This window comes from Felis catus, chromosome D3 (genome assembly GCF_018350175.1).
Source record: "Felis catus isolate Fca126 chromosome D3, F.catus_Fca126_mat1.0, whole genome shotgun sequence".
Lineage (NCBI taxonomy): Eukaryota > Metazoa > Chordata > Mammalia > Carnivora > Felidae > Felis > Felis catus.
This window is the reverse complement of record NC_058379.1, coordinates 46,123,604-46,141,184: the sequence shown is the minus strand read 5'-3', so window position 1 is coordinate 46,141,184 and position 17,581 is coordinate 46,123,604. Positions and strand designations below refer to the sequence as shown.

The following is a 17,581-nucleotide window of genomic DNA, read 5'->3' as shown; positions in this document are numbered from 1 at the left end:
TGGTCCTTCTTATTTTGAAAGTGTTGATTTGACTCTGAATCAGAGGCTTCATTTTGCCAAGGCTAACAAAAGGAACTGGTAATTTTTAGATTGCATAAGTTTGATTTGGAGGCCATTATTGAGCATAGGACCATGAAATTAGAAATGAAAGATTGTCAAGATTCTCAGGCCTCTCTATCTGTACATCTTTCTGAAATAATTTCTGGCACTTTGACAAATCTATTTGTAAAATAAATAGTATTAACCATATGCCTAATGCCCCGTTCATAAAAAACCAAGTTGATATAAGATATTATATTTCAAATATTACATGCATTATGTCCACTCAAAGCTAAATTCAGTCATATGATGACACTGAAGGCAAGAAATTAAAGAATGAGCTAACAGTGCCATGGTGTCCACAACACCCATGGCTGTTTTCACTCCCTACACTGAGGATGACCTGCTCAAAGTGGATGACTGATCCAGCAGTGGGAGGACCCCACCCTCAGGTCAAAGTCAAGTGACATGACCTTTTAAAGACTGCATCCAATGCAATTGTTTGGAATTATGAATCCAACCCTGAAAATATTGTTATTCAGGAAAAGGATGTTTATAAAATAAGTTTGGGGGGAAAAAAGCAACGGAATTTTTCCTTTTTATAGGGTACACTCACACCACTGTATCCTCAAGTCATAATCTTTTTTATTACCTGCTGTGAGCTGATAATGAAAGGCTGTCTAGCCAGGTCAGACTAGTCCACATTCTGTCTTCTTTGAAAATGTAAACTCTGCATTTTTAATTCCCTTCCTAGAAAACAAGCAGTGTCATAAATATGGCAAAAGTGATAGTAGTCCCCACTGACTTCGTCACAAGTTATAAGGAAGTTAAAAAAAAATTCTAATTAAAAGTTTCCATTAAAATGGCCCATGCATGGTAGAATACTATATTGGCAGGGCATTTGGAAATCGGTGTTTTATTCTGAAATCGCAACTGACACATTAAGTCATTGTTAGAAAAAAAAATGTTTCTAAGTTTATTTATTTTGAGAGTTAGACAGAGGGGGAGTGAGTGGGGGAGGGGCAGAGAGACAGAATCCCAAACAGGCTCTGAGCTGTCAGTGCAGAGCCCCACATGGGGCTCGAACTCACAAACCGTGAGATCATGACTTGAGCCAAGATCAAGACTCTGACGCTTAACCAGCCGAGCCGCCCAGGCACACCCAGAAGATTCTTGAATTTATAAAATAAAGACAAAGATGTTTGCCAGATTTCATTTCTTAGTATTTTTAGATAAATCCAATTTATGATTTTTTTCACTGCCACTCTATGAGGGTCCTGACATTTATGGTACATTGTGACAGGATATTAACAAAGCTGCAATGAAATTATTCAGTTGACATTTGATCTGAGCTGCAGGGAATCTGAACAGTAAGTAGTAGGAATGGCTTTTCCTTGTAACTCTATCACAGATGAACTAACTGAAAACCTTTCTAGGACTTTTGTGACAAGGAATCATAATCACAAAATCATAAGCAGCCTGGAAAGACTAAGTTCTTGATGCGAAACTTGAAAAACTTTTCCTCTTAGTTTGTCCTAGATAAAGAGGTCAAGAGTCACAGAGATCATCGTACTCTATAGTCAAGCTAAAAACCTATCTTCAGTTCTTTCTACATGACCTCACCAAGTAAAGTTGATACAAGTCAAGCCTTTTTAATCACCAGCTTAAGATGACTATTTAGCTTGTTTTTCTATCAGCAAAATTCTTTGACATATATACTTTTCCCAACGCAACTCATCCACCTTATGAAACAATACTTTCATGGAGTGGCAAAGGTCTGAGTGTTTACACAGGGCTGAGTTTAGCCTGTCATCACTCACTTCTCACTAGTCTTCTCAAAGTGCTGATCAGTAACTCCTTGAAGCCTGCCAAAAGGCCATCTCATAAAGTGCCCTCTAGCCTTGGTCTGCACTTGTATGCAGAGATGCTGGGCCCCGGATAGTGACGGTCCTCCCAGGTTGCAAACCTGGAGGGACGAGCCCAGTGTTGGGCAATGGGAGAAAAGAGGACCGATAGATCATTGCAATGTCCTGTGGAAGCAGATAGCAACAGGGAGGCACTCCTGCTTGCATGCCCTCTGCACATGGTAGGCCCTCCAAAAAGGTACGTTGACTCCAGAAGAGAGCCTGTGGATTGAGCAGAGCTCCAGTGAGGCCCGGAAGGGAGAAGACATAGTGATCAGTGGCTGCGAACTAGAACTAGACTCAGATGTAGGGCCCAGGCTCATAGTCAGGACACCAGTCCTAGACAGATTGTAAGAGCCAGGTAGGGAGCCAGATCCAGGTCTCTGGGGGGCAAGTCGCTTGTGAGTTATGGGGATATGGCTCTCTTAAGGAAATGAAACACAGTCTGTTTTGCTTACTAACTGCATGACCTTAAGCAGGCCACACTCCCTGAATTTCAGGGGTTCTTTTGAGTTTCTTTTATTATTATTTTAATAGATAACAGTGTTATATTAGTTTCAGGTATACAATATAGTGAGTCAACACTTCTGTATATTGCTTAGTGCTCATCACAATAAGGATACTTTTAATCCACTTCACCTATCTCCCCCATCCCTCCTTCCACCCCCCTCTGGTAACCACCTGTTTGTTTTCTATAGTTAAGAGTCTGGTCTTTTGTTTGTCTCTCTTTTCCTTTGCTCGTTTGTTTTGTTTCTTAAATTCCATATATGAGTGAAATCATATGGTATTTGTCCTTCTCTGACTGACTTATTGCACTTAGCATTATACCCTCTAGCTCCATCCACGTCGTTGCAAATAGTTAAGATTTCAATTTTTTATGGTTAAGTAACATTCCAGTGTGTGTGTGTGTGTGTGTGTGTGTGTGTGTGTGTGTGTGTACTATATCTTATTTATCCATTCATCTATTGATGGACACTTGAATTACTTCCATATCTTGCCTATTGTAAGTAATGCTGCTATAAACATAGAGGTGCATGTATCTTTTAGAATTAGTGTTTTTGGTAAGTAATCCTTTGGTAATTAGTCCTTTGGGTAAATACTCAGTAGTGGAATTAGTGAATCATATAGTAATTCTGTTTTTAATTTTCTGAGGAACCTCCATACTCTTTTCCACATTGGCTGCACCAGTTTGCATTCCCACTAACCATGCATGAAGATTCCTTTTTTATTCACATCCTCACCAACACCCATTGTTTCATGTGTTGTCGATTTTAACCATTCTGACAGGTGTGAGGTGGTATCTCATTGTGGTTTTGATGTGCATTTGCCTGATGGTAAGTGGCGTTGAGCATCTTTTCATGTGTCTGTTGACCATCCTTAGATATTCTTTGGAGAAATGTCTGTTCATGTCTTCTGCCCAGTTTTTAATTGGATTATTTGTTTTTTGGTGCTGAGTTGTATAAATTCTTTATATATTTTAGATACTAACCCTTTATCAGATATGTCACTTGCAAATATCTTCTCCCATTCAGTAGGAAGTCTTTTAGTTTTGTTGATTGTTTCCTTTGCTACAAAGCTTTTAATTTTGATGTAGTCCTGGATTGTTGTTTTTTTTAATCTGTAAAACCAGGATAATTATGGTACTTCTGTTATTATCATTTCTATTTCATCCGGGCCTCACTGGAAGAGAAAACCCATCAGATATCATGGTTGCACTTTTTCTCTCAGGAGCCAGGTAGTCTCTGTCATCTCAAAGTCCCCTCTTGCCTCTTTTCCTCTCCCTACTCCTTTTTTTCTAGCATCTTCTACTTACTCAACTTGTATATAGTCCCTAAGTTTATAGGGTCAGACTTCCAAATTCTTGGAATAGCCATGTCATTGCTGCCACTAGGCTCTGCACACCAGGCCAGAGTGGACTGGCTGGCCTGCCCATCCTTGGTCTGATCACCTGTGGGTTGGGAGAATAGGGTCAGGCTGAGCAATGGAGGCATCAGTTAACATCCTTTACAGAACTATTTGCTGCACTGTGGACACCAAGCAGGGATCCAGTAATGAGAAATAGGTTCTGGGTCAGGGTAGGGCTGGTAGCAAAGTCATCTTGGTATTGAAGCCACTCTGCTACTAACCAGATTCCTTATGTCTCTTGGGCTTCCAACTTAGAATAGAATTGGTCCCTAAGACTTTGTCTGGCTTGAGCCTGTAGATGGAAAGAGCCTAAGTGTGAGGACTAGAAGCAGCAGAAGCAAAGAGCTGGTGCCACTAAATATACTCGTTCCTATGGAAGGTTGTAATTCGTTTTCTAAGTAATCTCTAAGATCCTAACTAAAATGATATGACGTTTAGTTTCCAATACAAATCATGTCGTATGCTCATTCTCATACTGTGATCTGTCTATCAAAATGCATTAGATAATACTTGGAAATGTTATCTCGGATGGAACAAGGGGATAACCAAGTCAGAAGGAACGGCACAAGTCACCTGTGTAATCCCTGTCAAGCACATGAATCTTTTCTCTAGCAATCCTGCTGAGTGGTAATCAGTCATTGGTGGACCCCTCCAAGTGTGGGGGGACTCATTACTAACTCATCAGCTTATTTAGTCTTTAACCATCCCTCACTACCACCTCTGTCTACACCGAGCCAAAGTCTTGAATAGTCTTTACCCATCAGCCCTCTTTGTGCCACTCGATATGCAAAATAGGCAAATAATAAATAAAAATATATTTTATAAGGAGCATAAGAAATAAGAAATAAATCCTTTTCTGCTCAGTTTGCACACAGATAGTAAATGACAACTGTCATAACCCCATGAATTTCATCTTCTTCAAGCTAAGTGTCCTATTTCCTTTTCTTAAAAAAGGTCCCATAGAGGTCCTAACTTCCTGTGATTTATTTCACTGTGATTTGTTTTAACATATTTTAAAACTATATACTTTTGTCAGAAAGTATTCACAAAGTTTTTAGTGCTTTTTCTTACTCCATTCTCTCAAAACTCAACAAAAAGGAGCTAAACAGGCTTAATGTTTATCATTTTCATCGTGAAGTCATCTTTATAATGAAGACACGACCATTATAAGAGAAGAAAAAAATAAGAGAAAATAAGAATTGAGGTGTCCAGAAGGGAAAACTTCTCCTCTCCACCGACTAGATAATCAACTGGGAAATAATTTGATTTGACAATAATGCTCTAATTTATATTCAGCTTGCTGGGTTTAACCCCAAATCCCATTTTACCAATCATTCCTACCTGTTCATCAATCATTATCTCACAGGAAAACTGGGAGAATCAATCAAGCATGTAGTGTTTTGTAAACAAAAGCACAAATTAAAGTGCTTATTGTTTTTCATGTGCAGATTCAGTGACCACTTCTAAGCACACATAAGCCAGTCCTGTGCTCAGCGTCTTTCTGCATGTTTTCCTGTGTATGAATATCTCTGGAAGCTAACATTTTTTGCAGGAGAAAACCAAGGCTCCGGGTGATTTGCCTAAGGTCTCCTAACCATAAAGTAGTGACTTCTTTTTCCACCTACTGTGACCATTGCAATTAAAGTGAAAGAAGTTAAGTGTTAGCATTACTGTTATGAATTGATGATATTAATAGTTGTTCCAATACATCACCTCTCAGCACTTTCCCACATGTTAGTGTTACTAACAGCCAAGCCCTTGGAAAGCACATTGAACATGCCTGCTGACCTCTATGCAGCTGGCTGCCTTGCCTTGCCTGCCCTCTGGTGGAGACAGGGAGAAAGAACAAATGAAACCAGAGCAGACAAGGAGGGACAAGAGCTTCCGGCACCCAGCCTCCGTCTCCTGCCCACCCTCACCCTCACCCCTGTTCTAGCACCTATCCCTTGGGCTGCAGTCAGCTGGATTTCCCACCCTGCCTGAAGCAACCACACCTGTCCAAGCCACTGCACCTGTACACGCTTCTCCTTCTACACGGGATTCCCTCCCTTCAACCCCCAATTGGCACAATCCTAGTCCTCCTTCAAGGCCCAGCTCGGATACCACCCCAACTGTGAAGCTGACACACAATAACAAAGCCCCTCTCCTGGTTCATCTTGGGCATTTTTTTCCATATTTATTATAGCACTGTAATCATCCTGAAATTTCCATGTCTCTCCTCCACTAGACTGAGTTTGAGAACAGAGGTCACGTCCTATTTAGCATTCTGCCAGAGATACTTAATAATGGTTGGTTGGTTGAGTGAATGAATGAATGATCCTGAATTGGGAGAATCAAGTTAAATAATGGATGTATACCTGTTTGTAAACAGAAGTACAAATTAAGGTATTATTTCTATTGCTAATAATAAATAATATTCAGATTCAAGAATATTTCTAAGGGGCCCCAGTAAAAGTATGAAGTCGCTCTCGGTGTTCATCCTGCTTCCACGCTTTGTTTCAGCACTTCTTCCCCAAGACAGAGGGGTGCCTGTGTCATCCTACCACCCCTCAGCAGCCCCCGATCCTTCCAGGCTCCCAATTTGCCACCACCCACCACTCTGCTCACATGTCCTTGTCCTCCATCACTTTGCTGGGACAGCAGTGGGCAATCATCCTGCGCATGCTGGAGTTGAAATTACATACTACAGCAGGAAACGAAACTTTACGTCTCTGACTGAATCATCTTGCTCTTCAGCCCTCATTCCCACTGATGAGTAATTCAGTCTTATCCAACCAAAACAGTTCCTTGGGGCCATATTACTTTAATTACCTCAGAGCCTAAGTTTAGTCAGCTCTGGTTCCTCCTCCCTCTTCCTGCCCTGCCCTCCAAAGTGGCCTAAGTTCTCAGAGGTCAGACTATCACCCTGGCATGAGGATGGGGTGGAGTGGGGTGGGGACATTCATGTCTGGTCCTTGTGCTGGTTAGTCCAGCCTCTCCTGTCTGAGTATCCTGCACTGGTACCTTCTTGGCCTGTCATTGTGAAATCATGACCTTCTGTGGCCTCATCTTTCCAACCCCAGGCTGACTCCAGGCCACGGTTTACCTAGCACTTCTGATTTCACACAGGCAGGCAGGGGGTCCTGGGTGCCCAGATGCCTGGTGGCCGTGGACCAGGGGCACTGGGGGCCTGTCTCAGGTCCATTGGCCCGGATTCCCTCACCCATTTCTATCTCTCAGGCACCAGCCAAGAGCAGAGCTTCTCTAAGAGACCTTCAGTTCTGGGTTTCATCCCCAAGAACAGGAGAAAATCCTTTCCCAGCTGGAATTCACCATAATTTGTCTGGGTGTTTCTACCCACCCCTAGATTCAACCCAGGAGGAAAACATGGATGCTCATGCCTGACCTCCCCCTCCCCTACTCCTTGTCCAGAGCTTCCTTCCAGCAGTTGGAAGGGTTTTCTGTTTTCCTTTCTGTCTGGCCGGAACCACTCTCCTATCAAATCCTTCTCAGTCCCTTGGATATTTCACCTTTTCTTCTGTGGAGCAACCCATCTCAGCTTTATGGCCCAGTGCTCACATAAACAGGGTCTTTGGGGTAACAATACACAGGAAATATTACCAAAAACGTCCTGCTATACGTCGCTAGTGTACGTGCCTTCCCAGAAGAAACAATAGCACATCCCGCATAAAACTAAAGTACCGAAAAATGACGTGGCTGGGGTGGGGGTGGATTCTAGACACCAGAAGAATGGCAGAACTGTCTTTAGTTCTCTGACCCTCATGCATCGCCTCAGAGAAAACTGCCCTCTCTTATGTGGGAACGAGGGCCCCCAGTAGGCAGGGTGTGCCATGCGAAGCCACCAGTGAAGCAAACAGACAAAGTCTGGGGAAAATAAAGACTTCTCCCACGTAGGTTTGTCAAATTTGATTCTGCCTTGCTAAGCAACTCCACCCCTTCCCGCCCCGTGTTCCGTGCGGTCCTGCACCACACTATGTGCTAAGAGATCCTGCCATTAAATGGCTGGATTATAAACCAAAACTTGCATATTGGCAATCACGCGATCGTCCAGGCACCGCCAAAAGCCCCTGCGTAAAAGGGTTAAAATCTCCCTCCTTGTTTGTCGTCGGGGGGGGGGGGGGGGCGTTTGCGGGTGCTGCCTTGCTGTTCTGTGGCTGCCACGTGGCCCGGTGGGAGCAAGCGTGTCCCCTCGCCGGCAGGACGGGACGGCGCCGCTGTGGATCGCATCGCAGATGGGCCATAGCGAGGTGGTGAGGGTGATGCTGCTGCGCGGAGCCGACCGGGACGCCGCCCGCAACGTGAGTCAGAGTCACAGCTGCGGCACGGGGTGGAGGAGGGGGGTTTCGGGGGGGCGGGGGGGGGGGGAGTGTATGCACCGAAGCTCCAAAATTCAACTCAGCCTGGACGTGCGGAGAAATCGCGCCTTCATTTTGTCTGTAACTCGGCTGGATTTTTCTCCCAACCTCCACCGGCTCTTTAGCAGGAAAACAAAGTAAATGTCTGAATCAGCTGAAATTTAGCGAGTGCTGCCCAGTCTCTCTAAAACAAACATGTTTAATCTTCGGAGCTCCTCCTCCACCTAAGCTGAGTCCCGGGAGCCTGCGGCAGGCAGGAGCCAGGGCCTCGGGCTGTCTTTGGCAGTGTGTGTCCCTAGCGGCTGCGCGTGCGCCTGTCGCTGCGCCCCCTGCTGGCCCTGGACCACAGTGTAGCCGGGGACGCAGGCGCAGTGGCTGGCGGTGCTCCTGGGTCTCCACCTCACCCAGCTTCCCCAGCTGCGGACCCCTGCACCACACCCCTCGTTGGCCTCCACCTAGCCAATGCTAAACTTATACCTAAGTGTGCCTAGTTGGGCCCACAGCAGGTCCTGTTGCCCATAGGAACTGAGGGCAGCTTGGGGAGACCCTGCTACCTGACCACACTGCGCTATTCGCTTTTTGGCTTTGGTTGGTTTGGTTTGGTTTTTCAGTGTCTGGCCTTTTTTTCCTTAGTATTACCCTTGCTAATGTGACCCACTCCCCTCTTCCAAGTCTGAGTCCAGAAAAGGGAAAAGACACATTCCTGACCACTCTTTCTCTTCCTCTCTTTCTCCCTCCCACTCTTTCTCTGGGCCCCACATCTCTGAAGCCAGAGAAGAAAAATCTTCTAATCTCATTTTCTTTTTTCCTGGTTCCAGCTAAACCCTTAGAGCAGGCTGGGGTATTTCCTTTATTATAGGAGAATTCTGGGAGCTGAATCCTCCAAATACAGCAACTGATACGTAAAAGCAGGAGAAAAAGGAATTTGGAAAATCTCTTTCCAGGTCAAAAAGTGATGACAGAAGCTGAATATAAATTTTTGAACTTGTTTTTGCATTTCTTTTTAACATATTTCAATCTGTCCCCCTCCTACTCCACACCCACTCACCCCAACCGCCACAAGACCCCTAGGGCACACTAGAGCAAGGTTGTACGTAAGAGAAGGCAAAAAGAAAAGCACATTTAAAATTTAAAACAGTAAATATAGTTCAACAATTATTTAAATCATTACAAATAGTGTAGCAGTAATTTCTGCTAAGTCATAAACTGCAGTCTATGGATCTTTGGTCCATCTGTGTCCTAAAATATATTCTCGATGTTCCCTTGCCCTTTACCCAGTGTTCTAAGGGACAGGAAGGGTATGAATTCCCAAGTGGCAGGGTTCTAAGATGATAAGCCACATACTTTGTTTAGCATTCTTTCATGTTAAAGAATTATAGCATGCTAAATTCATGCTAAACATGAAAAAATTCATTCTTTCATTAACTGCTTAATATGCTCTAAAATGCTCCTAGATTAAGAGACTGGGCCGGCTCGTACTTTAGTTTACACCTTTCGTCTGTTCTGATAAGCATATTCCCGGTTCTCAACTAACATGTAGTTCTTAGCCAACACACACATATCTTAATAACCAACTTTTATTTTCTGCTTTGTTAAGGATGGTACCACAGCATTGCTAAAAGCAGCCAACAAAGGGTATAACGATGTTATAAAGGAGTTGCTAAAATTCTCACCCACCCTTGGCATTCTGAAGGTAAGACTTAACGAGAAATTTTACCAATCTGGGAAAGAGAGGCTAGAAATTAAGAAGCCCATAGCTGAGGACTGTAGCAGAATCTGAGTATAATTCACATGGTTAGTTGCAGTCTTGGAAGAACTTCCCAACAGTTTCTTTATTTTGGAGATTCGTAGGTTGAAATGAAAAGGTGGTAAGAAGAGTGAACCAGAGTCTGTTAGTACTTAGTTTTACAGGAAAAAAAAAAAATTAGTAGCAATGAAATCGCTAACTTGGAAAGTAAACTATATTGATACATATCTTTCATTGGACTAAAATCTTCCACAAGTCATGAAACACATGATGTGTGTCCCACAAAATATGGGGGACAGGTGCTCCTGTTCCTTCCCTTCATTATCTGGAATGAAGAACCACATTGTTACCTTAGATGAAATAAAATAAGTCGCAGGTATCTGGACACCTCAAAGAACGTGCCATTCTGGAGAGCTGGGTCTGCTGGGAAGTAGAGCCCTAAAACTCTTTTTTAAATTTTAATCATTTGAGACTAAGATATTTCTAAATTAGAATATATACCAGGGGTTGGCAATCTTTTCCAATAAAGGGCCAGGTAGTAAAATACTATAGGCTTCATGGGCCATACAGTCTCTTGGAACTGTTCAAGTCTACTATTGTAGCATGAAAGTCATGGGGACAAAGGATGGCTGCCTCCCACTAACCCTTTATTTATGGACATTGTATTCCTGGGATTTCATACTTTCATGTAGTATTCTTCTTTTAAATCTTTTCAATTTCAGCTTGCCAGAACACAGAAAAGCAAGCGGCAGGCTAGAATCGGCCCACGGGCTGTAGTTTGCGAGCCCCCAGTATACACTTCTGTTCTCTTAAATGGAGGACAGAATCTGTTCTAAACTTGGGACAGTGGCCTAGCACTTTGGGGGAATGTACCCTCAGTGTTTATGGATGTATAAAAAGTCTACCTGCCCTTGAATGATCCTAAATGCCTTTTGGACTCTATCTGATGTCAACATATTTACTCTCTATTCTTGCTACCAGCTGATACTGGTCTGCTGTTAACAGAATGCTGGCCCCTCCTACTGTCCCAAAGAGCAACTTCTAATCTTCCATGAACTTGGAAACCAGAAAGCTGCACTCATTAAAATTGTTTATAAAGTAAGAATGAATAGTCTATGAAAGTGAACTCTCTGTGAATAAAAGAAATGAGCTTCAGAAATGGGCTTTGCAATATCTAGTCTTGTTTCAAAGAGCTCTTTTTTGGCTTGGTATTTTATTCCTAACCATGTTGCAAACAGATGAAGTTGACAGGTTGGTTAAGATTCAGATGGGTCTAATGTTACCAGACAAGTAAGTTGTCCTACGTGTTATAAAAACAGACATGCCGCTTTGGAAAGGAAAATGCTACTTTGCTGGAATTTTCCTATGGGTATGATATTTTATTCTTTCATGAAATACGGAAATGGTTCATTATTATTATAGTAAATAGCTATTGTGGAAACTAAACTTGCATTTAGATGCTATTTGTAGACATATGCACCTTCTGGAACAGATGTCATGTGACTATCCATCATTCCTGCATTAGATTTGTTACATTCTCTTTCTCTCTCCCCCCAGAATCTGGCTCCATACTGCACATAGATGCTGTCTTCTATTTGCAGTAAATTTCATAAAATGTCAGCCACCTATCCAGTAGGCCCTTCTGTGCTCAAAAATGCTCCAACTCAGGGCTTGGGGGTTTCCTCGCCCCACATAGGCTCCCCTATAACTCCGCAGCGGTACTCCTACCTGCATGAGTGAGTGGGGTGCATGTGGCTGGGCTGACAAGTCGGCCTGTTGGCTTGCCAGCCGTTTCTCCAGTCTAGACGGAACATACACAGAAACTGTATATACTGTCCTTGAAGGGGGGAAAAAAAAGAAGAAGAAGTTTTGACATAGCATTGTTTTTCCTGCAGCAAATTCTAATGTTTTTAAAACTGACAGACTGATCATGAGGTCACATGCACCCTGGGCCAGATTCTTGTTTCACTTGGAAAAAAACGTTGGCAGTGTTTATACTGACTGTCTGCTGTGTACCTGAGGACACTGTATTAGGTGCTGACGTGCCTTTGAAAGGGAATGTAAGGAAGAGTAAAGCTCTGACATTAGTCTCATCACTCAGGCTGGTTTATGATGAAAGCCAAGCTCAGTGCTGATGGCTGTAAGCTCACTCCTGACACACACTGTTGTTCTCTCTTAGAATGGGACATCGGCCCTTCATGCTGCGGTGCTCAGTGGGAATATTAAAACAGTTGCACTGCTCCTGGAAGCCGGAGCAGACCCAGCCCTGAGAAACAAGGTACTCACCTTATCTTACCTACCTTAAAACTCCTTTGGGCACCTCTACAAAGAGATAAGGCAGTTTCTACCTAAGCCAAGATAATCACTCATGTGCACCCTGGGCCAGATTTCTCGTTTCACTTGGGAAAAAACGTTGGCAGTATTTATACTGACCGTCTGCTGTGAACCTGAGGACACTGTTTTAGATGCTGATGTGCCTTTGAAAGGGAACATAAGGGAAAGGAAGAGAAGGGCTCCACCTCTAGTCTCCTCACTCAGGCTGGCCCCAGTCCCTCTTGTCATATCTTGGCACAGTAAGGGCGTGCAAGGCTATCAGCAGATATGAATGTCCAGTGCATTTGGACCCAGAGAATTATGCTAAAAACCCTATATTGTCAATGGTGATGAGCCAATAATGGTGCAGACTCCCAGGACAGGGTGAGGGCAGTAGCTGTGGGGAGTAGAGTTATGGGGTTCTATCTCAAAGAGGTGTCCTAAACACATCGAAGTTCCAGTAGTTTAGTGCTATTCTGAATAAGTTGGACGTTCATACCTTGAGAACTGCTTGTGCTTTGCTTGGAGAATAGAGGAGAAAGGGGAAAATTCGCTCTTATACTGTTAATGGGACTTTGTGCCGCTGTTGCAAAACCACCCCGTGTTTTCTATAGCCCCAAATCCTTAGTTTACTTACAGTTAGGTCAAATGTGGAGGTGGGAAGATGCCCAAGACCCATAGAGAAAATGATTATCATTGCATTTTTTCCCACTCAGCATCTGCAATAGCCATCAAATGTAGAGCCTAGGGGGAGGAGAGTAGCCTGGGGAAGTCTTGAGAAAACACTAAAGTATGAACTTTTAGGGGCGCCTGGGTAGCTCAGTAGGTTAAGCGTCCCACTCTTTTTTTTTTTTTTTAATTTTTTTTTTCAACGTTTATTTATTTTTCGGACAGAGAGAGACAGAGCATGAACGGGGGAGGGGCAGAGAGAGAGGGAGACACAGAATCAGAAACAGGCTCCAGGCTCTGAGCCATCAGCCCAGAGCCTGACGCGGGGCTCGAACTGCCGGACCGCGAGATTGTGACCTGGCTGAGGTCGGACGCTTAACCGACTGCGCCACCCAGGCGCCCCAAGCATCCCACTCTTAATTTCAGCTCAGGTCATGATCTCAGGGTTCATGAAATCAAGCCCTGAGTCGGGCTCTGCGCTGATGTCAGCAAGAAGAATCCCTGCTTGGGATTCTCTGTCCCTCTCTCTCTGCCCCTCCCCCTGCGCACACACTCACTCTCTCTCAAAATAAATATAAATAAGCTTAAAAATATATATATACAAACTTTCAAAGGCAGAAGTGGGCATGGTGCTTATTGATAGAAGAAGGTATGAAAAGCAATTTTCACTTTCTACTTACGTACTATTTGAGTTTTTATAAGCATCTATTTCTCTGTTAATTTCTTTAATAATTAAGGCAAATATGTAGAGCCTTTTTATGACATTTTGAAAAGAACCCATTAAGAAGTGCAATTAAACAACATGCCAAGAGTCTCTCTTTTTTTTTTTTTTGTTTCCATTTTACTTACCATGTGGAGTTATTATTTCCTTGTTCTTACCATTGGAGTGCTTGAAGACAACACTTCTGCTTATCTCCTTCCTGAGATGCAGATTTGTTTTCCATTAGCTGGCCTGGCTGTGTGATAAGCCAGCTGAAATCATACTTGAGCTCTTATCTTTAGACCCTGGACACAGACTTCCTAAAGAGATCGATCTTTCTTACTAAGCCATCCAGCATTGAAGGCAAGGGGAAAATGTTAGTACCTTTATATGGAAACTGAAAAATGCAATTCCTTGTTTGTCTCCTGGAATTTCAGCAATAATGGTTATGGGGAAATTCGAGTAATCAAAATGCTGGACTTTGGATTGTCCCTAGAGCTACTTGAATATACAGAGAGAAACATACAGACTGTTCATGTTGGAGTTTCATACAACGGAAGCTCTTAGAGAGCTGGGAGTAGTTACCAGGGAACCCCACCCTGACCCCACCCCACCCATCCGCCAGCCACCCCAAAGAAGCCAGCCTCTTAAAGGTAGCTCTAGAAGCAAGAGTGTTAGGAATCTGGCAGCCACCCGGGACTTTTGAGGGGATATTCTTCAACTTCATTCATTCAACAAATACTGAGTACCTACTAGATACCATGCACTCTGCTGTGTACTGGGGAGACAATGGTGAATGAAATTCCCATAGTCTCTGCCTTCAAAGATCCTTGAGTTTACTGGAGAATAAAGACAATTAAGTAAGAAGTTGTACTACAGTGACAAGAGCTATTAGCGGGAAAGTAATGAATGCTATTGAAGGCTTCCCAGAGGAAATGACTTCTAAGCTAATACAGAAGCAATCTTCTGCTCCAGGGGATACGGGACTTCTGTTCTGGGACTGCAAAGCAGATGCCTCAGGGGAAGGTAACCAATGGCCCCAACAGCCACTCCCCACACTGTAGCTGTCCCCATGGGTGCAGGGGCCCCATGTTCCCAGTACTCCCGATTGAGGACTCAGAACACATCCTCTTCCTGGAGCAGTGGGGAAATAGAGTGTTTTGATGCTATGGTATCATGAATATGGGCCTATGGTCCTGCTCCATAATAAATAAGGTGGCCTTTGGGGGATAGCCTGGAGCACTAGGCATCATAATGGTCCACACAATCTCAGCAACCTGAGAATTCAGTAGGAACCAACCTGGAGAGAATGAGACCAGGTTTTTAGAACTATATAGATGACATATGGGACAGCAATGCAATTGACCAAAATTTGACAACACACTTTGAGGATATAGAGCCTTTTTTAATAGTAAAGTTTATGGACATTCATGGAGACAGTCACACACAGGAGCTGTAACTCAGCAAGCTTATAGATAGAAGTACAGCCTCTTAGATCTTCTCTTCTTCCTGACCATAGAGGATCCTCTGGCTACCTGCCAACCTGCTCACCAAGGACCAATAACCCATGCAACATAGCTCAGTTACTCCTGAGTATACTCTGAGACCAGATGGAGCTTATGTCTGTCTACCAGGAGCATTTCTGTGCAGGCCTGGCTGTTAGGCCTGTACAATGTCTGTTTCTGCAGGAACTAACAGTAGAATTTGAGCTTCTGGAGGGATCTCTGGTCTATAGTAACATAGCATAGTAATTTCCTGCCCAATTCAGTCCAGCATCAGCATCAAGGGTCTTTTGTGGTGGGCTGGGGTACAGCAACAGGACATACTATTCAGCAGACCATTTGTGGCAAACAGAACTCCCAAGAACTCCACGCATAATTCCCAACAAGTGAGGTCCCAGCTAGTAGTTGGGGGTCAAAGAGCAGGACCCAACCTAGAAGGTAGGGACTTCAGGAGTTTCACATGGGATTAGGGTCCCAGATAAAGTAGATGAGGTTCCAGATATGGCTGTGGGAGGAAAAAATGTGTGAGGCAAATAACATGTGCATCCAAGCCCTCTACTCCATTCTGGGTGCTTTTCTGCCCTTTAACCGCCTCCCCTGAAATCCCAAGAATATCCTTGGGATTCGTCTATAACAACGGTTCTCAAAGTATGGTCCATGGACCCCAGAGGGTCTGCAAGGCTCTTTCAAGATATCTAAGAAATCAAAACAATATTCTTAATAAAGCAGAGATGTTATTTGCCTTTTCCACTGTGCTGATATTTGCTGTAATGTTGGCATTAGGTTAACTGGCACCTTACACATCAAAGCAGGAGTATAAACTATACTGGCAAATGATTTTACAAAACTTTGTAAATTATTTCACAGATTTTGTAAATTATTTGACAAAAATCCCAGTTTTAAGAATGTCTTTGATGAAGCAGTAAGCAATTTGAATTATATTAAATCTTGACCCTCGTTATACACATTTTTAACATTCTATGTAACAAAATGGAAGTACGCATACAACACTTCTGTACCCTGACGTGCAACGGTTGTCTCAAGGAAAAGCGCGCGTGCGTTTGTTTGAATTACCAAGTGGGCCAGTTGCTTTTTCTTGGAACACCATTTTTATTTCAAAGAACAGCTTGTGTCCACCGTGTGAGCCTGACAGCTTCCCAATCCACCTACAGGCTCTCCTGATGAATCGGTGCCGATATTAATGAATGTGATCTTTTGAGATTGTATGATGCAATGTGTCAACATTTGGAAAAGCGGCATAACTCATTGAACGGATATTTTCCAGATAAAGTGTGTGATGTATCAAATCATGCATGGGGAAACATCCTACCTGTAGATAGATAGATCTATGGATTTTTAAGGTAAAAAGTTCATTGACATGGTTTCAGATTCCACGCTGAAATTACCTTTAAGAAACTACCACCTGTTTAGTATTGGTGTGGCATCAAAGAAGAATATCTACAATGATCTGAAAAGGCTCTTAAAATGTTTCTCCCTTTTCCAAATGCCTATCTGTGTGAAGCTGAATTTTCTTCATAGGGGCTTTAACCAAAACAATGTATCACAATACATTAGATGCAGAAACAGATGTGAAAATCCAAATGTCTTCAATTAAGCTACACATTCAAGAAAGTTGCAGATCTAGGGGTGCCTGGGTGGCTCAGTCAGTTAAGCGTCAGACTGCAGCTCAGGTCATGATCACATGGCTCATGAGTTCGAGCCCCACTTCAGGTTCTGTGCTGACAGCTCAGAGCCTGGAGTCTGCTTCGAATTCTGTGTCTCCTTCTCTCTCTGCCCCTCCCCTGCTTGTGCTCTCTCTCTCTCTCAAATATAAATAAACATTTTATGGGGCGACTGGGTGGTTCAGTCAGTTAAGTGTCTGACTTTGGCTCAGGTCATGATCCCACAGCTCATGGGTTCGAGCCCCATGTCAGGCTCTGTGCTGACAGCTCAGAGCCTGGAGCCTGCTTCGGATTCTGTGTCTCCCTTGCCCTCTGCCCCTCCTCCACTGACGCTCTGTCTGTCTCTCCTTCACAAATAAATAAACATTAAAAAATTAAATTAGAAAATAAATAAATGAACATTTAAAAAAAATTTTTTAAAGAAATACACAAATCTATTAAACAATGCTACTCTTCTAACTTTTTTGTTTTTGAAAATTTGGTTGTTTTTCATTAATGTTATTTATGTTAGCCTATAGTGGATTTATGATTTTTAATGAATTAATATATTTTTAAATGTTCTTATTTTCATTTCTAATAAGTTAAAAACAAAAGCTCATCGGGGTCCTCAATAATTTTTAGGAGCGTAAAAAGGTCTTAAGCCCAAAAAGTTTGAGAACCGCTGGCCCATAACATTAGCTGCAGTTGGTAAGGACTCACTCGTGAAATAAATGCCTAGACAATGTGTCTCAGCAGCATGAGAAGAAAGGACACACTGAAGCTGCT

The 17,581-nt window shown here is 43.1% G+C and overlaps 1 protein-coding gene across 9 annotated transcripts in view; it reads left to right on the top strand.

Annotated features, from left to right (window-relative positions):
- The window catches only part of ANKRD29 (ankyrin repeat domain 29), a 54,354-nt gene that overhangs the window by 33,815 nt on the left and 2,958 nt on the right, over positions 1–17,581 (top strand). For all 9 annotated transcript variants that reach the window (XM_023241815.2, XM_045041814.1, XM_045041817.1 and 6 more), the window contains 3 exons: positions 8,048–8,146; positions 9,801–9,896; positions 12,130–12,228. In XM_023241815.2, coding sequence (XP_023097583.1) covers positions 8,048–8,146; positions 9,801–9,896; positions 12,130–12,228 — 294 coding nt within the window. The remainder of the gene's footprint in view (positions 1–8,047; positions 8,147–9,800; positions 9,897–12,129; positions 12,229–17,581) is intronic.